The sequence below is a fragment of the Dermacentor variabilis genome, chromosome 11 (genome assembly GCF_050947875.1).
Source record: "Dermacentor variabilis isolate Ectoservices chromosome 11, ASM5094787v1, whole genome shotgun sequence".
NCBI classification, from domain to species: domain Eukaryota; kingdom Metazoa; phylum Arthropoda; class Arachnida; order Ixodida; family Ixodidae; genus Dermacentor; species Dermacentor variabilis.
The window spans coordinates 14557955-14584779 of NC_134578.1; the positions used below are offsets into that span (position 1 = coordinate 14557955).

Below are 26825 nucleotides of genomic sequence, written 5' to 3' on the forward strand. Positions count from 1 at the left end.
CACACACACACACACACACACACACACACACACACACACACACACACACACACACACACACACACACACACACACACACACACACACACACACACACACACACACACACACACACACACACACACACACACACACACGCACGCACGCACGCACTATGGCCATGCTGTAAAAAAGCTGAGTCCAGCAAGCAATCTGCGGGTCGAGAAGGGATAGCGAGTGTGTTTCCAAGAGAAGCGAGCAATCGGAAGGGCCAATTTGGCAGCTTTCGGCAACACGGGTCCGTGTATATGGCTAGTACGGCCACACCAGCTCTTGAGCTGTTTGAGATACCACGTGACCTCCACCTCCGCTTGCGGTGGCGTGAGTATACCCTGTTTCCTCAGGTATGAAGCCGCGTTTGACGCGCATTTTTCAGCAGGTCATAAATGCCAACCGCAACGAAATTTAAACTTCAGTATGGCTAAATTCGTTATAACTGAATACTAGATGCAATTGAAGCAATATTCGCAAATCTTCATTCCGGTATTTTTAATATATATATTAACAGACTCTAAATAGCTTCTAAGCAAACGACGCGTGTCCCTGCTTGGTTAGTGGGTATGACTAGAGTGGCCACCCTGCGTATGTCACAAATACCAGACCGTGGCCCCCGAGATTTTCAGCGCGCCGCGCACGCCCTGTGATCTCGGAAGCCGTGCCAGGAAACTGCGCTGGTTCTCAACGTCCTCGGTTCTGCGTAATTTCCGGCGAGCAATAAAGGTGACGTTATTATTATTATTATTATTATTATTATTATTATTATTATTATTATTATTATTATTATTATTATTATTATTATTATTATTCGTAAGTTTCGTTTCTTCTCGAGGTTCATTGGAGCTCCGACCAGCAGAATTCACGGGCTAACCGCAGCGAGAACTCTTCCGCGATTCGAACGCCTCTCAAACAACGACGACACGGAGATGAAGCAAGAGACGCAGTAAAAGAAATCAACAGTTTAATGAGCGCTTTTTCTCGTGATTCCGGTCAATACGACAGACGCCACTGCTTGTACAACGACGAAGTCGATCGTACTTGAGCCCCCACCGTCGATAACTTACCGTTTAATTGGGCTCGAGGGTTGAACACATTAGTGCGTTAAGAGCGCGCTTTGCCTCCGGAGGTCCTATTGAAATACATGCACGAGAACAGATCCTGGCTCGGAATTCGCTGCACCTAACTTGATGATATTTTTCACATTTAAAAGAACAAAAAAGTTACGATCTATCGACTGTAGGAAATAGAGCTTTAGTTAAGCATTAAATGTTTTTTTTTCTTAAAACCTGAAAACAACACAATTAAAAAAATAAACAGGCGAGTATCAAGTTTGCCGACTCCGGAACTCAGCAATAAAGTACGATATCCCAATTCTCTATATGCACCTATTGAGACATCTAAAGCGGACAACGTTACTAATTTGTGAATAGTACTTTTGCGAAACCCTCGTAAATGTTGTAAGGATTTTAAGTGTAAGCCCCAAACTTGTATATCCCACTTGTTCGCTTCAAATTCGCTAGCAGGTATAGTTCACAGAACTTCGATATCTGCTTTTGGTGCGCAGCCACGTATTTGTAAACTTTGCACGTCGTTTTCTGCCTTCTTTTAGAAATGTTGACAATTCTCGCCGAATTTGAAGACCTTAATCAAAATACCGCTTCTTAAGTCTGTAGAATGCGGATTTCTCCCATAAATGCAATAAGTTTATTCAAATCAGTTAAGCTCACGGTGTTTGAGTGTTTGTGCGTAATAGCGCTTGCCCCGAATAGGACTTTTGCAGAAGCCCGTGTAAACACTGTAACAATTTTATATAAGCTGTAAATTCATATATCGCATTCGTCCACTTGAGATGCTCTAACGAATGCTGTTTACAGAACTGCGGTATATATATTTTGGTGCATCGTTGGGGACTTGTAAACTTCATGTGTTAATTTTCTTTAATCTGTTCTTTCCGACTTACCAATTTTCGGCAATCTTTAAGAAAAAAGTATGAGGACCTAATTCAAAATTCTGCTTCCTATAGTGGCTGGAATTTAACTACCTCTTTCAAATGTAAGAAATTTTTTGTCACGACTGTCCACCGGTTATCTTATGAAAGCATTTCTGCGTTTCACGTGTACTTTGAATAGAAAAATTGCAGCTGGCCCTGACATGTAGAGTTTTACGCAAAACAGAAAGCTAAATGTGGCTCAATACGAAATACGAGAGGGAGCACTCAAATTGCCTTAAAAATGCCGCAACGAATAAAATCTCAAGCGCCATACAATACTGTTCGATGAAACAAAAACACTCAATGGGAAATAAAAGTATTACGTACCCCCACGTCCGATTCAAATCACAAGTAATTATTGCTTAGGAACGAATTCAGTCTTTCTTCTCGTGTTTGTCACGACTGTACTTTTCAGCTAGTTCCTTCCTTGAATCTACGGAATGGTTCGAGAGGGACATCGCATGATGGTTTGCATTGCGTGTGTCTTCTCCCGTTGCAACAGATTCACGCTCTGAACGTTCCCTTGTTCCTTTCTCAATAACTTTTTGTCTATTTTTATTCTGTTGAAGGTTAGTCGAACGCCTCGCAACCTCCGCATCAGGGCAGACGACGTTCCTGCGTCGTCTGTCTCCCCGAGCAATGCACAGACGCTGTTCTGTCGTCTGTCCCTCCAGAAGCTGCCGAGTGGGACTGACGTACGACGATACGGTGATCCCGCAAGCAGCAGACGACAAGAGTGGGAGGAAGCAGACGACCGTTAGCGGCGACACACACGCGCACCATTCCGGCACGCAAAGCACAAACGACATATGCAACCGTCCCACAGATTACATTTGTAGAGCACACGCAAGCCACACGAACAGGCTGGAGGATGGCGCTTGCGGTCGTTCGCGCCCCCCCTAGATTCCCAAAACAAACAAAATCGCCTACCCACACTCACAACCAAACACACACACAGCAATCCCGGCGCGTCTACGATCGCGAGTGTTACACAGGAATGCGCGCTGTTCACAGGTTTCTTCTGCGCAGAAAGTCGAAGTCAGTGAGTGACCGCTGTTCCACGAACTCGGATTAGTCACGCTCCATCGACATCCGTCGGCGGGGCGGGGCGTACTGCATTCCAACGGAGATGGCAGTGCCCGTTTCTCCGCAACATAGACAAGGCGCACACTTTGTTCGCCAAGCGCCCAGGTAGATGCACACCGCTATCGGCCACACGTAACTGCTGTCTCTGCCTCGCGGGTGGTGTAGAGCTACCCCCACCCCCCTCCCCTCCACTTCCCAGACCGCCAGCGCTCTCGCGTCATGGCCTCCTCCGCGGTTTCCTAAGCGGCTCTCTTTATGACCGCTACCACGTAGTGGGCATAGAATGTACAAGCTAATATATGCTTCGACCCACGGGCACATTTCGCCCGCGCCAGACTCATCGGCCAAGTCGAAAATCGGTCGACAGCTTACGGACCGCTGCGTCAGCGCTGACGCATCTGAGTGGCCGTCGTACTACATCACGTGAATAGCCGCCAAAGCGGAAATACTTTGGACAGACTTTGTGTCGTCTGGTTTGAGCAGAATGCTGCGTCAGCGACGAATAAGTGGTCGATGGACCTCCCGGGGGACACGTCGGAAATGCTTCGTACACCTTTGTCTTTTTGTTTATTTTAAGCATGGGGCATGCGCAGGGTTTCCCTTCGGAACGAAGCCAAACTATCTTGCAGCTCCGGTCCCCACCCCTCCCTCCTTCCTAAACAACTTTCTTTATCGCCTGTTATCCACCCTGGGGACATTTCGCGGACATTCAACGAGAAAGTGAAAAGCACCATAGATTAGAATATTTCTTGTTTATTCAATAACCGCTCATCACAATTCTACATCGCAGTATACTCTAGACTGTTACGCATTGTGTACTGTGGTACCAGCTAGCGTTAGTCAAGCTGTCCAAAGAAGAAGAAAACAAGATTAGAAAATTAAGGCCAAATATACGACCTTGGGACTTGTTCGGTCGTCGGAGGTCTGACGACCGTACGCCGTAAGTCTGAAGGTCGTACCCTGCATCGTATTCATTACTAATAATTTTTTTTTCGTTGAACGGCTTGCCTAACGTTAGCTGGGACACCCTATAGGGAGTGATCATCTTTAAGTTTTAGAAACTTTCTTTAAAAAATCGCCTGTTGAAGATAACGCGATTCTAATCCTTCAGCTGGATCAAGGAATCAAAACACATATTAAACTAACTAATGAAAATCACTAATTAACTCATTAATGAATTACTTTATGGCACATACTGCTATTTACGAATTGTGGAGTTTCCAAGGCGTATCCACTTGGAATTGATTTCCAGAATGACATCTGTTTGGAGGTATCTGCCATCAACCTCGCCGTAAAAATGCAGTGTCGCTTCATTTTTTTTTTACAAGGCGCTCTTTTATGCAGTAAAGCCCAAAAGTAACTGGACACATTGGGAAATAATATCTCGAAAGTGATGTCATCCTGGAAATTCATTTCAAGTGGATACGTCCTGCAAACTCACCGGCTACGATTCGTAAATTGCAATATGTGCCACAGAGTAATAAATAAGGAAGGTAATTAGTGAACTTTTGTTAATTAGTTGAACATGTGTTTCGATTTTCCGTGCTATTAATATCCGCCACTTCGGATAATCTAGTGCAAGGACAATGATTATGTTGTCTGTTACAGGCGATTCTATTAAATATTCCGTAAAACTCAAAGTTATCATTCCGTATATCGTCCACTTGAAACGACCTACAACCAGGCGCTATGATTCAAAAAACGCTACGAAGAAATTATAGCAGCTTTGCCTTTTTATGCAAAAAGAAAAACGCAAGGTGTTCATTGCCGAGAATCCATTAATGTGTACGGTTATTTCGGAACCCTCCTTACATAACGAAGACATTCAAAAAGTTACCATTTCTTAGAAATGGAAAACAACGTCCACAAAAATCTTGCGTTGTGCTTTAATAACTCTGATTACTAACACACACGAACAATCTGAGTAAAGGTCCTATAGTGCCTACACATACTTCCCTCGCCTATTTAAAAGCAAAACACCGCTTATATTATGACAAGTGCATGTATAAGCGAAGCACATCTGGTAGACCAGCAATGCCCTAGTCAACGCTAAAACAACTACCGAAGGCCCTCATGTGGCATGGAAACTAACGACTGTGCGCTCAATTTATTTATTTATTTATTTATTTAGTTAGTTAGTTAGTTAGTTAGTTAGTTAGTTAGTTAGTTAGTTGGTTAGTTAGTTAGTTAGTTAGTTAGTTAGTTAGTTAGTTAGTTAGTTGAATGTCACATTTGGGTGAATTACGCAAGGGGTGGGCATTTCTAGTGGATAGTATCTTCAGTGGCTGACTTCCAAGATGCGCGACTGGAAGAGCGGTGCACGGCTTCGGCACAGGAAGATAAATGCAGTCTTACGCTGTTTGAACAACGTATAAAGGGATGTGATGAGCAGTACTGAGAGCGGCAAGCGTTTAAACAGCTTTTGGATGGCTACAACGGAATGAAGTTGCGATACGCAGCAGCAATGTCAGTCAGATGAAGCAGTGTGAGTGAGTGAGTGAGTGAGTGAGTGAGTGAGTGAGTGAGTGAGTGAGTGAGTGAGTGAGTGAGTGAGTGAGTGAGTGAGTGAGTGAGTGAGTGAGTGAGTGAGTGAGTGAGTGAGTGAGTGAGTGAGTGAGTGAGTGAGTGAGCAGATATCGCGGATTCTCTTTAGCGTTTCTTTAAACCACTCAATCTTTAAGGAAAATTAAGAAGCTTCAAACACGGAACAAATCGAAGGGAAGTCACATGCGCCGACTACAACCGAACATTTACAGAAAGAAAAATCGAAGACACAGATAAAGTGCATACATACATACATACACACACATACATACATACATACATACATACATACATACATACATACATACATACATACATACATACATACATACATACATACATACATACATACATACATACATACATACATACATACATACGTTTTAAGCGCCTTTATTTAAAGGTGCACCAGTAGCAACACTCCCAGACTTTTACGATTAAACCCACTCCCGTACAGTTACGCACGCATCCGACTTCACATGCGTGGCATGAATGCTTTACGCAATCGCTTCGTACATAATCTCGACAAAGATTAAAGGCAACGTGCATTACAATGTGCAAGGGTTCATCACAGATAGCGTTCCGAGGGCATAAGGATGCTGGCACGCGAAAAAGCGGCCTCCGTCTGCTCTCCGTCTGCAGCTTCCCGGAGACCCTACACAGTCTGACGCGGAGCAGAGTCGCGGGTGCGGCTCGACCCAGCCTGGGAATCGTCGCCGCCATTACGCTACACAGAAGCGGGCGAGCGCGCGTCGCGCGCGTTGCATCAGAGGCTTAATTGCACGCGACAGCTGGTTCGGCGCGACGACCGACGCGGCTTGGCTTCGTGCGTGGGTTCCGGGAAGTCACAGCCGGACGCAAGGTCAGGGCACCACGCGAGCTCCATTCACGTCGTCTGCTCGTCACATTTGCCTGCCTAGCAGACGTACACGTTATCCAGCTAAGGCGCGGCGAGTATTTCAAATTAAAAAGATGGGTTGTTTTGCGCGAGCCAGATTAAGTACCTTTTTTCTGTTGAATTGTTTCTAGCCGAAAATTTTTCTAATGGAACAGAAAGGAGGCGACAGCACAGAGCGCTGGACGCTATAGCGAGAGTGAAATTTCTGCGAAAGAAATCGCACACTTGTAGGCCTCATAACTTCTCATTATCCCCAGTATGAGTTTGATAATTTACGCCTATATTATGGCACAGTGACCTTTATCAAATGCGACTGTTTCTGCTCGAATGGACAGACGTACTGCCAGCCTACGCCTCTCCGAAGACCGCGCGCGAGGCTAATTTTAGCTTCAGTTACGTCATGCATGACGCGACAGCAGCGCCACCTGCCCACGCGTCGCGTGCATAGCTTTTTTCCTCGGCACAGGATGACGCCACAGTAAGCTGCATTAGTAGTGTGTTTGCAAATATATGCGAGATAGTGCTATAACATGCGTTCTTTACATCGGTTTCTGCAGGCGACCCCCTCTGTGGCCGTTTTTAAAGACGTTTCGAGTTGTAAACTATCACATGGAACTCTGGCGGCAGCGTCTACGGCAGCTGCAAGTATGTGGCTGTTGGGCTGCAGCGTGAGTATAGACCGTGCTAAAAACCTGCAGGAACGATGGCCGGTACACGGCTTTGCCCAAAGGCTTCGTCGCCCTTCTGACTGCTTCAAACGGCTTTGTGACTCTGCAAATTGATCATTTTTAACAAAATGTTGCTCTACGAACACAACGTTTCGAAGTATGCAAGCGCGCAAGAGCTATTTATTGCCTCGCTAAGTGTGTTGAGAAACGTACGATTTCTCGGAAATTTCGAAAGATGAAAGGCGCATATTACATAATTCCCTAAAGGAACGTCTCAAACAGTGAAGCACGAAGCCTAATAGACAAATCCGTGCAAATTCAATTATGTGTTTTAATGTCCCGAAACTGCACGGTTGGATCATGGGACGCCACAGAGAAGGGGGGACTTCGGAATAATTTTGACCACCTGCGGTACCCGTGAGCGTTTTTGCATTTCACCTCCATCGAAATGCGGCCGGCGCAGCGGGGCTGTTCGAACCCACGACCTCGTATCCAGCACCGTAATAATGCCACCATTACGCCATGTAGCGACTGAGACCCCGCGGCGGGCTTAAGTATACACGAACTAGCCATATCAATCCCAAGCATGGTAAATGACGCCACATTTCCTTCTGTGTAGTAATTTTTGTAGAGAACAATACACCGCATACTATACTACGCATACTACTACGCATACTACGACGCATACTACCATACACCGCATACATGTGATTCAGTACGTATACGCAAGACTGGATGAACCAAAAAAAAAAACATGAATGTAGGATGGGGGAGACGGGTGACCAAGAACAAACGACATCGGGGCGAAAGGCAGCTAGCTTGACCGTTGCCATGGAAACGGGTGCAACGTTCCCCCGCCGATGATGCGAGCCGGAAGACGTAAACTAAGGGACTGGCCGAGGATTAGAAAGACAAACAGCCGATGGCGATGTGAAACGGGCCGATTCTGGGCCGTCAGAGGCCGGTGCTGTTCTTCTCCCACTACGACCACGACGGCTCAAGCAGACGACAGTTAGCAGCCGCGTCTCGATACGCGACGCGCAATGGCGCTGCAGGGGGCAGGGGGCGACGGCGTCGCGTATTATAGCGTCGCCAAGCGTCGTAAATATCGGCCGAACTAACGGCGGAAACGGCCAGAACAACGAAGCGAGCGGTGTATGTTGGAAGCGCCCGTGTCTCCTTCGGCCTTTCCGATAATTCCCCGTCCTTGTGGTGCTACCCGGGGAGTTTACGGTTCCCAGCGCGTCTCTCTTAATTGCCGCCCGTCGGGCGTCACGTGACTGTTCTTGGCACGGCCCAACGTGCGCTCATTTCTTTTTTTTTAAGCGTACTCCCAACTGCGACGGCTACGACGCGGCTAAGACGTGAACGATAGAGAACATTCGAGAGACGAGACACGTACCTGACACCATCCAGTGTACGCATCGTGGGCAGAAAACCTTGGACGATTATTAGCGAACATAAAGGCGAGGTAAAGGTGCGGCAGTGTAGTACTAAATGACTCAGCTAGTACTCATTCGCTCTCGAGGTGGGATTGTCATAGTAACCATTCTATGAGCACTTAGCCTAAGTTGGCCTCTTTGATTCATCCTGGATGGCTCGGGACTGTCCGAGGAGCTGCGTACGCCAACGCTCATTGGGTGAGAGCAGCGTCCTCGGTAGCTTTGGGCAGTTCGGGACGGCAAATTGAACATACCCTGTCAGTTCTGTGAGTACTGTACGAATCGGCAGACATAGGCAAGGAAAAGGAGGGTCATCTGTACCACTCAATCGTGATAGCAGCCCTTTCAAGATGGGGAACCCACAGAGCATACTCATTACGCTCAAGGTGGAGCACCTCATAGTGTTCATTAATAATCATTAACTCTCAGCGGCGTCACTAAGAGGAAGACGAGGGGGTCGCCCAAGGTGCAGCTTGCTGGGGGGGTGGGGGGTTGCGGCGGTCTCCACTTGATCGAGCCTTCGTGTTCTCCGCAGCTCGCAGAAGAACGCAGTTAACGCGTACACGGCAGCTAAATAAACCAATCAAGAGAATGGGCTGAAGCAGAGAAGTGCTGAAGGAACAGCGTGCGTGGTCAATGTGTTTTCAATGTGTTTTCGCGTCAGCCTAATTTTGCTCGTTATGCCTTAATTTTGTTCGTTATACCCGATGTGTATTAAGGTCCGTTCAAAGTGCCCACTAAATATGTATATACATTTTTTTTAAATTTTCCCCTGATTATATAGAAAAGTAACTCTTTCCGGCTATAAGGAATGGTAATTATACTTTGATGTGAGCAGTGTTTCTGCAGGGCACTACTTACGACAATGTGTAATATTGTAAGTGCTAACTGCAGGCATGTCACGTGACATGTCAAAGTGCCACAATATTGTCTTTTTTTATTGTTACAAGCATAAATTCCTAACTACAGGCAAAACGAGGGGCGTGGCCCTTTTATATTATTTCACATTCGCAATACAATATGTGAGTTGAGAAATAGGACGGAGTGGCAATAGACAGAGGAAAGGAGAGGGCAGGTGTGGAGAGGTGACACCCCTAGCAGGCTTACCAGGTGCCACGGGAAGCCAAGTGACGCCATTGGGTGCTCTAGTACCGATAGTGTCAGTGAGCCCTATCATAGTATTAATGATTACTCGTTATTACTTACACTAATGATAGTGCGAATGAGTACTACGAGTGAACCACCGTGGGTTAATTGTCGCCCGAAATTGTCTGCCCGCAATGCGTACGCTAGATGTCTCACAGTATTGATACTACTGAAACGCTATCTGCTCAAGCAGCTCTTCGATGCCAATAAACTGGGGAGATTCTTTAAGCCTCAATTTTCTTCGTCTAAACTCGATAAAGCATCAATTTTCTTTTCTCGTTTATGTGAAACATACATAGCGTCAACGGTAATTGAAGGAAATAATAACCCCAATGTACCGCTTTATTTAGACACAACTGCACGCCGGTCCAACAATATGCCCGAGGCAAGCCACCAAAAGGGAAATGAAATCGTCGTTGACGCACCAATTTGCGCAGCCTCTTATCAGGTTGTTTCTCCGACCGCCCACGAAGACGCCGATAAAAGAATAAAAAAAAATAAAATGTACGGCATCAAGAGGGCGGTGAGGGGAAACGCGGGGGAAAAGCAAATGAAGCACGCGCCCAAGTGCGCGACCACACACACCATCAAGCAGACGACAAGACGACAAACACAGATCCGGTGATGTTCGTCTGCAAGGAGGAGCAGAAAAAAAATGCCTGCTGCTCACGACCTACACACACAGACACACACACACACATCGTTGGCAGCAGTACGGTACTCGTCGTTTCCGGACAAAAACAAAGCAAAAGCAAAGCAAAAGGAAACAAACAAAAGTTGTGCCGCAGCTCCATTTCCGCCGCGGTGTGCCGCCACGTTCCACTCCTTTTTCCACGAAAAAGGAAGCCCAGTGCAACCGGCACTACAGTGGTGTTGTCAGTACATGTCTCCGGGCGCGCGACATCCGTTATTTCTATTTTTGTCTTTCTTTTTTTCTTTTTTATTGCTTCCTGTCCTGCATTCTCGATGCTGACACGCGCCTACGTTGCGAGATCTCTCTTTTCCAGCGTAACGTCGTTTCGTCGGTGACGACCGACGTCGTCACGAGATTTTAGTCAGCGTTCCGGTTGTGGGCAGACGACTCCCGATGTGTAGAAAGATGGTGAAAAAGAAAGGGGGTGTTATAACTCGGCGCAGCAAATAAAGCCGGTTAGAAGCACTTTCCGCGTCGGTTGATCTTGATCGGTTGCAAACAATCCATCTTTTATGCGCCTCTGTGAAGCCGAACACTGTGTCACCTTTTATGTATGCAGCATCAGTAACGAGGTGCAGCGCTTAAACGGGCTGACATCAGTCTTGGCACAGGACACGTTACCCGATTGCCGACGGTGCGTGTTACGAGTGTGAAAACCGGATTTTCTTTCTCTTTTTTTTGTATATATGGGGTACTTTGTGGATATGTACATATAGAAACAATGTCTAGAGAGGTAACCATGACGTGGACTTTGTAAGTTATGCATGCTGACAACGTATACGTGCAGATCTGCACTGCGTAACAAAAGAAAATAGCTCCCTACATAAAACTCGAATATATTATTCGGCGCACAGACATCTCTGAAGCAACCCGACCGACCTTTTAATGAAATGTCGAATTATGTTTAGCGGATTCTTTTAGTTACATTATTTTCTTTGAGTTAACCACTCAGTATTCGCCACCGGGGTTTCATGGTAACTTGTTCAGAATGGACGTTTCCCACCTTGTGTGATTCCTACTTAAAACATGAGGATATATCGTTTAAACCTTCTAACAAAGAAAAAAGCGGGAGGCGTTGTATTTTTCGGCGCACTTTGTTGCAGCCACATAGTACTTTATATACCGGGTGCTTCAGCAAACACTTTTTTAAAAATTTCTTGTCACAGATAGCACAATTATAATCCATGAGATCGTCTGCTAAGAGGCGGACATTACTTCCACAAAAAATTGAAATGCACAATCGACTAACTACAAGGATGTATTAATTTAGTTTTTAACTAATGACCTTATGACACATATTGCAATTTACAAGCCGGGGGGCTCGCAAGGCGGATCCACTTGAAACGAAAATCTCAGGATGGTACCAGTTTCGAGATATGAATTCCCGTACTTTGCGGAAGAATACATTGGCGTTCCATTTACTTTTGTGCTTTAATAAATAAAACGACGTTATGATAAGAAAGTAAGTGGAACGACAGTGCATTTTTTACTGCAAGTTTGACGGCGCATATATCGTAAACGGTGTCATCCGCATAATTCATTTCAGGCGGATATGTCTTGCAGTCTCAACCGCTACAGTTTGTAAATTGCAATGTGCGACATAAGGTAATTAGTTCAATACTTCATTAACGAGTTTTCGTTAAGTAGTCGACTATGCGTTTTACTTTCTTGTGCAATTAATGCCCGCCACTTCGAGTACACCAGCTCATGGACTAAAGTTGTGCTACCACAGGCAATCTACCACAGGAAGGGATATGCACAGTGCATATCCATTCAGCAGGGACATAAAATTCCAACCTGCATTATGCGCGGCGCCGAACGAACGTTTCCATTGGAGCCAATATTCGCAATGCGCCGTAACATAAGTCATCTTGAAAAGACTCCCTTCTTTCTCTGGCTATTCTGCATTGCATCACATATATGGTTCTGATAACATTGAAGGCAGCTCTAACATATAATTTAACAACAAAAATTTTTAAACCTACTTCACATCTTTTAATCTAAAATCTGTGAAATCAAGACCTATATGTCTAAAGTAAGAGAGAGAGAATGACTTTATTGGGTAGTCGGAATGGAGTCAAGGGAAGGGGAAGAGGTGAGAGATTCCCTTCTGTCTTCCCCCTTCAGACGGCAGCCAGGGGGGTATGTTGTAGGATTCCAAGCTACTGGACTGTCCATTTCGGCCGCTGCTGTACGAGAGAGGAGGAGACGAGAGGCCCTAGCCAATCAGCAGCGGCAGAAATGGACAGTCCACTAGGTGGAGTCTTACAGAATACCGCCCCATGAGCCCTTGGACGCCGGCGGCGTCTTCAACTATACGCTGTGCTATCGACTGAAACGCGAACAGCGGAGGGCGTGGCCGAAGCATATATGAAAGGATAGAGTGCGCCGTCCAGTCATCACCATTGACAGACGCGCACAATCACATGTGCTGAATTGAATACAATGCTGGGGTTCTACGTGCCAAAACAACGATTTGATTACGAGGCACGCGGTAGTGGCGGACTCCGCGGGGTTAATTTTGACCACCAGGGGATCCTTAACGTGACCTCCATGCACGGGACAAGGACGTCTTTGCATTTCTACCCCCGTCGCAATGCAGCCGACGCGGTCGGGATTCGATCCCGCGACCTCGTGCTTAGCAGCGCAACACCATACAGCAGCTAAGCCACCGCGGCGGGTAATCGTATATACGTGCTATCCGCGTCAAGTGAAACGCGAATAACGGTGCATGTCATCAGTTTGCGCCGCAATCTTGTTTTTCTCTCTCTCTCATTTTCAAATAAGAGAGAAACGAAAGTATTGCAGCATAGGGGGAGCACCATCGCGCAGTGCGGCAAAACCGGATGCGCTCATCTGTCGCTGCTGATGACTGGAGCACTATGCATGCCCCCCCCCCCCCCCCCATTTATGCTATGGTGTTCTAGCTATGCTTCGGCCATGCGCTCTGCTGTTCGTGCTTCAATTGACGCCGATGGTAGAAATTCCGTTAGAACGCATCTCGCCATGACTGTCGACGTTAAAGGGCCCCTCACCAGACCCCACAGCAAATTTTACGTATACACTGGAAGTTGTGAAACCTCATCTATAAAGAACGAGAAGAAAGGGGGTTGCTAACCGAGGGGCCCGATTTTCATTAATCATATCATGAGAATCCAACAAACAAGGACACCAAGGAAAACAGGGAAAATTACTTGTACTTATACCTAATGAATTAAAGAAATTATAAATTAATGCTAGTGCCATTACCCTATAACTTCTTTAACTCACTTGGTAAGTACAAGCAATTTCCCGTTTTCCTTGGTGTCTTTGTTTGTTGGCTTCGTGATCTTATGTATAAAGAGCGTCTTGCCGATTTTTTTTTTCAGATCGGTTCGTTGTTGGAGAAGATGAGGGAAAAATTGGGAGGACGCTTAAGCTTTCTGGTAGAAACGCGGCCCCTTGCGTGGGCCGATCTTCTGTTATTGTTCCGCGCTTTTGACATTTCGCTCTGAGAAGACTTAACATAAAAGGCATGCGCTGTCGCGGTTTCGTCTCGCGACATTTGTTTGTGGGTTGTCGTTCTCAAAATTCCGAGGAACAACTTTGTAAAGAACGTAAGACAAGGTGCGACTAACTTTAGCGATAGAAGAACTTTAGCGCCGTACAGAACAGGCACGGCAATTTTTCGCTCACGGGACGCCGGCGACGGATACCGGATTTTCTGCGGCACGGACACCAAGGACACCAGCGTCCCTTAACGCTGTCGCATACATACCCGCAACAATGCCCAGATTTCAATGCTGCAGCCATACCACGCCACATGTGCGTGCCAGCTCATGAGGGCCAACCCTATACAATCCCACACCCCATCACACAACAGTGGGAACCCTCTCTGTCTACATATAGCCTAAACTATACCGGGACCAGCTCGATGTGGTCTTGGGAGGGCACCGGGGGGCCGCGGCTCATGGGGTCCTGGACAGGACTGCACCCACGCCCAGGGCCCGTCGAAGGACCCTGCGGTTTCCCTTTAGTTTCACGAATATTTCACCTCTATCTTTCTCTTGCCCACAAGCGCTTGGATTTAAAGTGGACGGAAGCATCAGTCGACCAGCATTCGAGATAAGCAAGATACGTTGGTTTTGGTGAAAACAAAAAGAAAGCAGGGAAGAGATTGATACGACCGGATCCGTCACAGGCATAGGTATAGCGGTATACGAGGTATAGCTAGAGAAGTGTTGAGGCAGATTAATGAGACTCTAAAGGTCCTCATTGCTTCAACGATAAAGACTATCCTTTCTTTTTCTATTTCGTGGGTTCGATCCCGGCCGTTGCAGCCGCGCAAGGGAGCCGAACCCTTGACCTCGTGCTCAGCAGAACAGCCCTACGACATGAGCCGCCGCAACCAGTAGTGCGTACGGATACATGCGTGTTTGTGCATACACCCGCTATCAGAGGTATGTGAACTAAGTGTCCTGCTTTAAAAAAAATAATAATAACGTGTTTCTTGGCGACTAAACGAGAGCACCTAAAGCTGGCAAGTTGGCATGGTATGTTTGCAATGCCAAGTCTGAACTGCAGTATCCAGCTTCAAGTTAGACATGCCAAGCCATCGAATAAATTACTTGAGCGAAAAAAAGAAGTCAGTAGCACAAATCTGCATCGATGGTTCAATCATTACCGATCACAGGGAAATTGCGAGTCACTTCAATTATTATTTTCATAGTGTATTTTCTAACTCTGGCATTAGTTCATCTAGAGACAAAACGTTTCACCCATCCGAAGCTAATTTTATTTCATACCCTGGCTTAGTTTCGATGCTAGTTAACTTAAAAAACCAAATCTTCTTGCGGTCCTGACAACTTTCCGAACATTTTTTTTTTTGAAACGTTATGCTGAAACTATTGCAAGGTTCCTTCTTATTGTATTTCATGCTTCATTGCTTGTTGGAAAATTACCGGATGACTGGAGGGTAGCCAGAGTTGTACCCGTATTCAAGAAGGGAAACTGTTCATTGTTAGATAATTACCGGCCAATAACATTGACATCCTCATGTTGCAAACTAATTGAACATATTGTTGCCAATCAGATTAACGAATTTCTAGATAAACATTCAATACTGTCTAATTTTCAACACGGATTTAGAAAAGGCTATTCAACAGTTACGCAGCTTGTCACCGTAATTCATTCACTCGCCTCATGCCTCGATAAAAATGGTCAAATTGATGCTGTATTTCTTGATTTTAGCAAAGCCTTTGATACAGTTCCACATGACAAATTAATACTAAAACTTAGACATCTTGAGCTCCCTGAAATATTAATCGCATGGATAATAAACTACCTAACAGATCGCCGCCGGTTCGTGGAAATTAATAAGCAATAGTCTGGCTGTCTTCCGGTCACCTCGGGAGTTCCTCAAGGAAGTGTCCTAGGGCCACTGCTCTTTTTACTCTATATAAATGATATTACTACTTCAATCCATCCCAGCGTGCAAATTGGGTTGTTTGCGGACGACTGTGTGCTATTTAGGGAAATCACTTCAACCAATGATCAAACTGATTTAAATGCTTCTCTAGCTGGCATTATTGATTGGTTCAAAACATGGGGAATGCGGCTTAACGCTGAAAAGACAGTCTTTCTTCGCTTCACTCGTCAGAAAGCTGCACTAACCTTTAGTTACACGTTAGGTTCGTTACCTTTGCAGGAAGAAACAAAATATAAGTATTTGGGCGTCACAATTACTAACAAGTTATCATGGAATTTACACATTGATAACATCTGTTCTTCAGCGTTGCGTAAATTATATTTTTTTGCGACATAAACTTAGAAATTCCCCACCTAACGTAAAACTGCTTGCTTATTATTCATTAATTAGACCGAAACTTTAATATGCATGTATTGTATGGGACCCGTTTACTAAACAAAATATTAAATGTCTGGAAAGGGTACAGAAAAAAGCCGTACGATTCATATATTCTGAATTCTCTCGCTATGATTCCCCCTCACAAATAATGCGTGATAATGGCATCGAAGTCCTTGAGCAGCGAAGGCAACACTTAAGAATTCGATTTCTTACCATGCTTATTAATGGAGACTTATCAATTAATCCTGCATCGTATCTGTCCAGTACAACGTCTAGGCTTACTCGACACCATCATCCGAATTCACTAACACCTTATTTTGCACGGACGGATGTATTCAAGTATTCTTTTTTTTCCCCGAACTATAACAGACTGGAATAACTCGTTGTCGCCTGTTTCAATTGTTTGACTCATTGTACTACTGTTGCGTCTTACCACCCTACTTGATTGAATAACGCATTGTAATATTGTTGTGTTTAACCACCCTGCTCGGACCTGTTCTAGGTCTGCAGTATGAAATAAATAAATAAATATTCAGTATTTTTTTTCTGCCAAAGCCCTAAGATGCTCTTATTGGACATTGTCAAATGTCCTCCATGTTGTCGATTTCGCCATCTCGTAAGCTCCGATTGGCGCAGAAGGCTGCTACGGCCTCTCTCATTGGCTTGGAATGCCGCCATTGCGGAATTCGACAATATGGCGGAATTTGACGATCTCCAGGATGGCTTAGCAGGGTGGTAGTTTGGGCTACAGTTGGTATTCCACAGCCCCGTACGAGTAAAACGCAAAAGAATTGACGGGGACTACGAGAAATAGCGCTTGCCCGTGTTCCTCGTCGTCTGGTCTGCTTTTGCGCTTTTACTCTTATTTGTCCAGGATAGCATTCCGTAAAAGATACTGTGCGCGCGTGCGAAAAAGTTACTTGCTCATTGTACACAGAAAAGAAAGAGAAAGAAACCGAAAGAAACCGAAAGTACAACGAAGCGAACATTGCGTTGTAATGGGAGGCTGAAGTGGACAGGCAAGCAAGCGCTTTGTGTATAGCCCCTTCGAGGCATCGTCAAGACAATTACTGTCCAAAGATAGTTGCACACAGCTGCAAAAGGAATCCATTATCCGTGACCAGCGGACTGTGAAGGGACGCGGTGCGTTGCCGCTAGAGAAAGAAGAAAAAAAGGCTCTTCAAAGACAGCATCGCCGGCACACTACTTATCGGATCGCAGATAGAATTTCAAGTGGTCCGCAAACGATGGCTCTCCTTTTGTCAACGGTCGCTCGCCGAGAGAGAAAAGAAAGAAGAAAAAAATAACGAACGCGCAGTCACCGAAGGTAGCAAAAAAAAAGGGGGGAAAAAGAAAAAGTGAGCAAAGCGGTACAGGTAATAAGGTTGCCCGCAGTACTTGCATTCAAAGCACGCCGGTGGTTTGGAAGACATGCAGCGTCGCCCTGCGGCACCAGAAAATTTCAGCTGCCGGAGCAGACGACGCCAGCTGGAAAATATCGCGCGTCGTCTGCTTAACTGTGTACGCATTTCTGAAAAAAAAAATTGTGGATGCGGCCTTTGGACCGATCGACACGGCCACTTCAAGGTTCCTTCCTTACGAGGCTGGATAGAGTCCAAGCGGCAAAGGAAGAAAACGACACTGGTGATAAGGAGGCTCCTTTCTCCACTTTTCTTTTTTTCTCTTCCTTTTTTTCCGTGCCTCACTCGAAGACGCTATCCACAAAGTACGCATACCACGACGCAAGCACGTGAACCCTTGACTGTTGCTGCCGCGATATGAGGTGACAGAGTATGGAGAAAACGCGCAAAATAAAAAAAAACGGGAAGAAATTGAAATCAGCCGAGTCAGCCTTTCTTCTTTTATTATTGCTAGATTTCAAAGAGCGCCTGCGCATAGAATGTGCTGGTTCGTGACCTCCGAAATCGAAGCCTATTAAGCGTTGAGTCTTGTGCGCGAAAACGCGGTCCCTGCATCTAACACTGGACAAATGCGAGACAACGTACAGGCGCCCAAATCTTTAACTGGTGTGCGCGAGCGGCGACTTTTCCGTGCGTCAGCGCCGTATGACGGGGCGCGGCTGGAAAGAGTCTGAGGCTAAGCGCATGCGGACAAAGCGCGCTCAGCTGGGCCCATCGTCTGCTAAGCTGTTTCCAGCCTCGCCCCGTCATACGGCGCCGACGCACGGAAAAGTCGCCGCTCGCGCACACCAGTTAAAGATTTGGGCGCTTGTACGTGTCTCGTTTTGCCGCCAGTTGCAGAGTTCATTCTCCGCGTGAAGTCAAACATGGCCTCCGAAATCGCACGACGTGTGCGCGCGCCACCGTATCTCGGAGGCCATGTGGCTGACATAACGTAGAGAACGAACTCGGCCAGGGAAAAAAGATAGCATGATCACGTACAGGGAAATTGTCGATCATTGCAAAGCCGAAAGAAGAATCTTTCCCCCTCCGCATCGGTCTCTCTCTCTGGAGGACGCTCGCATTTGGCGACGTCTCCAGGGAAACAATTATACATCACCACATTGGATCTACTTAACACAGACGGGGGACTATAGCGACGCCCTCTGCAAAATTTGTAAGCAAAAAAGGTACGCTTGACCATATAATATGGGAGTGTGAGGAGGCAAGGAAAACATTGACAGTAGAGAAGCCTGGGAGGCCTTGCTCCAGAGCGAGGCTGAAGACGACCAGCGTCGAGCAATCCGCCTGGCCGTTGAGGCCGTGAAGACTCACCGTCCTCAACGCGCGGGGACTGCTTCGTCCCCCCCCCCCCCCACCTACGTGTAGATTAAGAGGCGGGCACCCCAGCTCGGTGGAATAATAAAGTTTTCAATCAATCAATCAATCAATCAATCAAACTCGGCCAAAATGCGGTGCATGTGCTCGAACTGGCGGCAAAACAAGACACGTACGTTTTCCCGCATTTGTCCAGTGTTAGATGCAGTGACCGCGTTCTCACGCCGTATGACTAAAGCCCCTAAAAAGAACAATAAGCGTTGAAATTTTGCGGGATGAGCGGGTTCCGCGAAAAAGTCGAACTCCAGCGTAGATTTAGCTTGAAACCATGGAGTAAAAGATTACAACACTAAGTTGGCCGCGTACATTGTTCTTGTACTTGTATTCTTGTTGTATTTTCAGTGTGTGTGTTCTTGTTGCTGTTGACTTGCGTAGTTGTGGCGCAAACCCACAGTGGGGGATTGGCCATGAATCGGGTGGTTAAATTAGGTGTATAAAAACAAGGGCGTTAACAACTTGAACTCCTCCGGTCAAGCGACCTGTTTGAACGCCTGTGACACTCCTGAGTTCTTTCGTGTGTGTTTCCTTTTTTTTTTCTTTTTCTGCATTCTCCCTTTCTTTCTATGTATGCGCATATTTTTTTTATCTTTCTGTGTCCCCTTACCCCTTCCCCAATACAAAGTAGTAAACTGGATATCTATCTTCCGGTTAACCTCCCTGCCTCTCGTATCTCATTTCTCTCTCTCTCTCTTTCTCTCTCACACACACATAATTTGAACGTTCGAACTTAGAAATCACAGCTTTTGTGATAGGAAAAAAAAACAATCAGAAGACTGTTCTGTATTTTTTTTTTGATACTGTTTATTTAATCCCGTATGTTGCGATATTAATATATGATTTGTCTGATACATTTTATATGAGCGCACCTTATCCTATGTCCGCTTTGCAATGTGCTATGTACCTTGATGGTAAACTGACTAACAAAATAAACATTACAGCTCAAATCTACGCTGCGCTCAAGAAATGTCGGGCTTTTTTTTTTCATCGGATTCCGCACCCCGGTCGTGAAGTTTTGAAGTCGGCCGTACGCAACACCACAGCGTTGAAGTCCTTCGAAGCCAGTGCGTTACCACGCAGTCGGACAACCGGCGCTGCCAAATTCGTATCGCACAACTGCGCACGTCTTCTTGACCGAGGTGGTTACACACAGGTGGCAGACGAGCTTTCCTATCGCATTCTGAACACGGACACAGCCGCGCCGCCATTTTCAGCTGCCCATTGCGAGCAGACGACGCCAGGTGCAAAAAACAACCTCGCGTCGATTTTTCTCTTCTATGCCTTCGTTAAAAGAGTCTGAGCTTACTCTAATGGCCGAAGGATTCGCAACTACAGAAATGTATACCTGGAAAACAGATCAGAGACATAGTCGCTTTTCAAGTCGGTTCTAATTACTGACTGGTATACGTTACGTACACGAAAACCCTTTTGTTTTCTTTTTTTCAATTGCCACGTCTGGATGCTCAACGCAGCATTTCCATGTGCCCGGACAAGTTAAGCTTTGTTTCTCACGTCTGTTATTTAAAATCTCCTTTTTTTGCCCAAGCGCAGAAATCACGGCTCGAGGTGTAACGTGGCATCTTGGGTTGTCATTTCATTGCTCGATCTATACATCTTTTAAGCGTAATTTCGGGGTACTCCATAAATGCGCTTTATAGGGCTGTCTTTCGCCGTCTGTGGCAACAGAGGGGCACAGACGTCGAAAACTGATGGGAAGATAATAATTAAACCACCTCCGTGCGTTTTCGTATGCAGTTGACTTCAACTGAGTGCAAGCTAGTAATTTACGAAATCACTTCCAAGTAAATGTTTGAACGTATATACTGAAATAAATTTGCATTTTCATGAACAACGTATATTATACATAGTGTCCTGTGAAGTTTTCCTTTTCTTTTTCTTTGCACTATAGAGTTGGATATTATTGCCAAGTGCATTCGTGAATCTTTTGCAATGCATTTGAACGGTTTTCTTCACAACTACTGAATACTCGTTCGTGCTCCTTCCTTTTTTAGTATTATTTAATACATTTGTTCATTGTCTCTTTATTGTATCTAAAAGTACTCATTCTGCAATTTATTTATACGTTATGTTTATGTGCTTCTATTACGCTGCTTAGTCCTCGGTTGCTAGCCTTGCTTATATTTTAATACATTGTTTAACAGGAGGTCCTTGCGACAGCTTTACTATGGGACCTCCTTCTGTACTTGGATCTTATCAAAGCACATTGTTATATAGATTATATGGGAACATATGCAAGTACAGAAGGAGGTCCCGTAGTAAAACTGTCAGAAGGACCTCCTGTATAATAATAATAATAATAATAATAATAATAATAATAATAATAATAATAACTTACTAGGAGGTTAAATAACGAGACACCCAAGAGGAGCAAATTAAGTTGAGTTGTATTTGTAAATTACCTTGCACTGGGTATCAAGAATGTCACTGCTATCCTTAGAAGAGTCTCGATAAACCATACAGGGCGCAACTGCGAGAGATGCGTGGTGACGTCACCTTGAATTTCCCTCACAAGCCTCGCCCTGACGTCACAAACTTTGACGCCATCTGCTCGCGGCCATCTTACTACTTTTGTATCTGAAAAAAGACGCACCATCTGAAAGGCGCCCAAGACTAAACTCGCCAAGTTCTAAGAACTTTTACTGAGCTACGAAGGCCCAAGTAAGAGAAACTACTGCAACATCCGTGACGTGTGTTTGTCGTTTCTCTTTTCTCGTCTACATCTTATTGGCGCACTTTTTCGTTAATACGTCACACTGACCTAGCGGCGCTGGGGTTTCGGCGCGAAATTTAAAAAATATATATTTTTTGAACTCTTTTTTTTTTTTCTAATAGTCAGCCTATTACCGCAAAATTATCGAAAGTGGAGATTTGAAACAATACTTTCTAAGTCTAAACTGATGTAGTGTTTCCGTTAAGTGTTCCTATAAATTTAGCTTATAATAATCAGTTTTCCACCCGACACGGTAGCTCGGACGTTCATTTTGATGTCTACAACACAGAGTTTCTCACTATATGTCTATAATACCGTGCCCGGTGGGAAACCATTAATGTCAACCGGATTGGTATCCACTTTCTATTGGGTGTTTAGCTTCTCCTTTCTAGTTTCTAATTCGGTGAAGGGCGTTTGATTTGTATGACGTTAATTTTCTTTCTGTGTACTTATTGGTTGTGACCATCTCGTGCTCACAATACCGTACATAAAAGCCCTGTGCATACACCATTTTACTCATTGTAATAAATACTGTACAAAAAATAATAAAAGAAGGACGCGGCGGCTCAGTAGATATGACAATCTGCTACTGAGAACAAGGTCTTGGGTTCGACTCCCTACCGAATTTGCACGAGCGCGAAATGCAAGAACGCTCAGGTACTTAGATTTAGGCGCATCTAAAGGTTTTTACAGGTGGTCAAAATTAACACGGAACCCTTCATGCAGAACTCAAAAAGATAAATGTTCTTCCGACATGCCGCCAGCTGTGCTGGCGCACTATATATATATATATATATATATATATATATATATATATATATATATATATATATATATATATATATCACTTTGTAAGACTACAAACGCATGTGCTTTCTTTGGCTAATTAAGAGATCTAGCGTCATTCAGCGCACGCGGTGGTCTCTTCGATTTTGTGCGCCACTTATGCTGCGAAAATATTTTTTTATATATATAAATACCGCACACACATACGACAAGCAGCCACCGCAGCCAAAAACAGCAACGGTCAGTCGACAGCTGCGCTAATTTGGCGTCCGCGCCGAATGAGCTGCAGGCCGAAATATATACCACAGCTGGGTGCTCTTTTAATCAAGAAGCAGCTTTCCGCGGGGATGACCCACACCGCGTGACCCAGCGTGCATGCGTTATCGAGGTGGCGGTTCCGGTCGACGACGAGCAATTTCGGGAAGCGCGCCGGTCGTTCATTCAGCAAAAAAATCGATGCGGCGTCGACGACCGAAATACGCAGCTGCGGCGCGCCGTCCAGCTTCTGGAACCTACACGACCTCTCCGCAGCAGACGAAAACTTAAGCCGTCGCTTAGAAAGACCGTATCTGGAAAATACCTGTATTGCCCTGTCTGCTTGAAACGGAAAATTTTTCCCAATTCGTCTGCTCGTTAAACCGCCGGCCCCTTTATTTATCTTTTTTTTAAAGTCCCCTCACCTTCCAGTTCCTCTTACGACAAAAAGTACACCACCGTGAGCCGGCTTTTCATTTTTATCCGTGCGCGTACTTGAAGTTCAACAAAAATGCAGCCTTCGTTTTCTGTACCCTCTCTCTTTCTCTCGCTGTGGCGCTGAAAAAAAAAAGAAGCACGCTCTTGTGACGTCAAGAATCACATGCTAGCTCGGCAAGACGTCACCGTCGTCGTCTGCTACAAATCGTCTGCTCGAAACACTCCCGGACGTTTATCGGGGTCACGGTGTGAGATGCAATACATGCGACCATCGCCTCTCCGCGAGGTGTCGAATACGCGCGTTAGTTCTGAATGAAAATTTTCATCTTTCCAGCTTTAATGAAATGCGCTTGTTTCTTTTCATCAGAACACGAACGAGTTTCAAATGTGCGCAATATGAATATAAGATAGTCAATAAAATGTGCAGTGTATTAATAATAAAGTACTCGCTCCGAAACTCAGCTGCGCAACACGAAACAAACTGAGGAGCTGTATTTCGGTCACCGATTGTCGTCCGAATCGGGCAAAATACTGAACGCCGAATTCCGAAAAATGTTTGAATGTAAAATATTTTCGAAAGATGGTGCGTTACTTCGAAGATAGTTCCCCAATACAAGATACAATTCCCCAAGAAGTTCAAAACACAAGGCCAAGTACTACCTTAAATTCGCTCACAGGATCAGTCGTTTTGCCAAGTATAAGCATTTGACATTTAACATGCATGTCAAATGTCAAAAGCACCATGGTGTCGCCATAAATTTGAAAGTATCCTACTAACTCTTTTTTTTTTATTGAGTACTACGAGCTAACTGGAAAGTGCTAAATTATATTTATACCAAGTCTTCAAAGTTTGGTAGGACGTATCGTAAGAGTGGAAGCTCTTGGGACGAGAGCAGGCCAGGCATGAGACCTACGAGGAGTCTCCGAAGCTCCAAATTAAAGAAAAGCTTTATTGCTTTTAAATATATTTATGAAGTGAAATTTCGAAAACATAGAACATCGGGTTTCCAACATATGAACTCCGAAATAGAAACTGACGAAGCAATTGTGTGAACGATTTTGGTTCTAATCTAGTTTTAATGGTTAACATTTAATTTGTTCTCCAGTGTTCAAAGTGGCGAAAATCACCAAGAGAATTTGCAGTTCACGTAAAATTCCTTGGTCATTTACGCAAGTTATGCAGATGATTTACTCATGAAATAGTCCCTGTACGTAGCCATAAGCCAATAGAAGATTTATATTCGGTATAAATGCCTTATTAGGGACGCTGCTTATGCAATTCTGCGACCTTTTTCCGAGTCCTCAATCTGTCGGACCACTCTTGCAGATAATAATGTATGTATGTATGTATGTATGTATGTATGTATGTATGTATGTATGTATGTATGTATGTATGTATGTATGTATGTATGTATGTATGTATGTATGTATGACGACCCCTTCCGGTGGAAGTTTCCAGCTTGTTCCTTCCGTTCATTATCTGTCTGGTTTTGTTGCCAAATTAAATATGGTGAGCCTGTATACAGACACACACACACACACACACATGCACACCAACACACATCATGCTGCAACTTTTACGGAATTAAATTGGCACAGCGCCAACATTTCTCGCCGCATACGGCTCGTGGGACCTGTGGGTATCAACCCCGAGTTGACAAACCCGTGACGTACTCCTCCCCGCAAGAACAGAAAGAGAAAAAAAAGGAAAGAAGAAAGGTGGAAAGGAAAAACGCCTCTTTATGCGCTAGCTCCGGGAGATGATCCCCGGAAACCGGGGCGGAGGCAAGGGAACGCCCTAAAATAGGCACTCCGGACGAGACGGCGTCAAACCGGGGAGAAGAACGCAAGTACGGAACATATATGCGTGCGCCAGTCGGGTGTACGAGCGACTTTGCTGGTCACGGTTGATCGCACTTTCCATCCAAGCCTCGTTACACCTAGGGCGACAAAAAAACACGGAACTTCACCGCAAAACAAGACGAGGAAACTTCAGTGAGTCACTGAGTACGGGTGACCCACCTGACAAATAAAGGGGCAGGGGTCGCATCAGCGTGTATGGTTAAAGTTCGTTCCTATATGCGTGTATTTAAATTTTATTACGACAGCGGTGCCGCAAATTCAGCGAGACTGTCGCAGGTTGCCATCAATTCCGCATTGCTCACATGTAACCGAAAGAAGCACCCAAAACTCGTTCCTTAAAAAAACAACCGATTTGTTTATACCGGTGATCTACCACAAGTCCTTGCAGGAAAGCGGCACCGCAAGGGTGCAGCTACTCATTTCGCTATAGGCAGCCCCTGCCGCGCGCGCACAGTCTGATGCTTAGCCGCAACGCCTTTCACAACAAACTCCTTGTGAAAACGGATCAGGTTGGATTTGCCCCTTGAACTTCCCGTGCACTACAGCATCTAATACCGAATTGCACGAAAGCACACAAAAAATAATAAAGAAAAGAATGAGCGTACGCTCCAGACCGTGGTCGCGGCTGTTCCCAAGCGCCCAGCAGCCATCCCTGCCGATCGCTCTCCGACAAGGAGGCTGCACCGCAGAGCTAGAGCTATCAATCGCTCAGTTTTTTTTCTGAGAACCGAAAGACGAAAGGGCCAACCCAGCAATCGCGCTTCGCCACACAGCACCCGAGAGCGCTTGCTTGCTTCCATTCATCCCGCAACGCCGCAGAGCTCGGACGCGCGCGCGCCAGGTCTGTCCTCGCAAAAAAAGTGGGGCATGATTCAGACATGCGCCGACTCTCCGGTCGCGCCGATTGCACGCGTAGAAGACAGCGGCGATGCTGACCGCCGTGCCGGGCTCGTCGGTTAACTGAACGCTCCCTTTCGAGATCAGCGTGGTTTCCTTTGACGCGCGAAGTCCAGGGGGAAAGAAAAAGACCCCTCTCGATGTTATCCCGGCCACGCCTCGATTAAAAAAAAAAAGAAAGCTAGCTATACATCCCAGCTCCAGTTCGGAGCGGTTCTCTTTTTTTCTCTTTCTTTTATATACCTCCGTTCTTCGGTCCATCGTGCGACGGCCAGGTTCTCTGCACCGCACAGCGTGGGGAAAAGAAAGAAAGCTCTCCCGGAGATAGAATGAGCGAACGAAAGAGTATGGCCGAGCGGCAAGCGAGCGAGCTAGCGCGCGCGCGCAGAGAGAAAAGACGAGAAACGATTCCTCCCCCGGGTTCTTTCAGACGTACCGTGGTCGACGTCTTCGTCCATGGTTTCGATAATCCGGCCGTGGAACGCGGCGGGCTTATATCCGCAACCCGGAGTGAGCGAGCGTTTTTATCCACTGGACACCACCATCCTGGCGTTAGCCGGTCTTCGACGTTGCCGCCGCGGCCCCGTTGCTACGTTCATTTCGACGGGCGGGCAAAGCAAGCCTGCGCGACCGACGTTCGGACGGGGAGGAGCCGCCGGATATCAAGACGCGAGAGGAAGGGGAGAGGCGGCGACCACCAACCACGGCGGA

The 26825-nt window shown here is 45.7% G+C and overlaps 1 protein-coding gene across 1 annotated transcript in view; it reads right to left on the reverse strand.

The window, feature by feature from the left end:
- Myo81F (unconventional myosin 81F) overlaps positions 1-26825 on the reverse strand; it is a 147413-nt gene extending 120588 nt beyond the window's left edge. The window contains exon 1 of the mRNA XM_075674270.1: positions 26551-26825. Within this exon, the coding sequence (XP_075530385.1) occupies positions 26551-26572 (22 nt within the window). The 5' untranslated portion in view covers positions 26573-26825. The remainder of the gene's footprint in view (positions 1-26550) is intronic.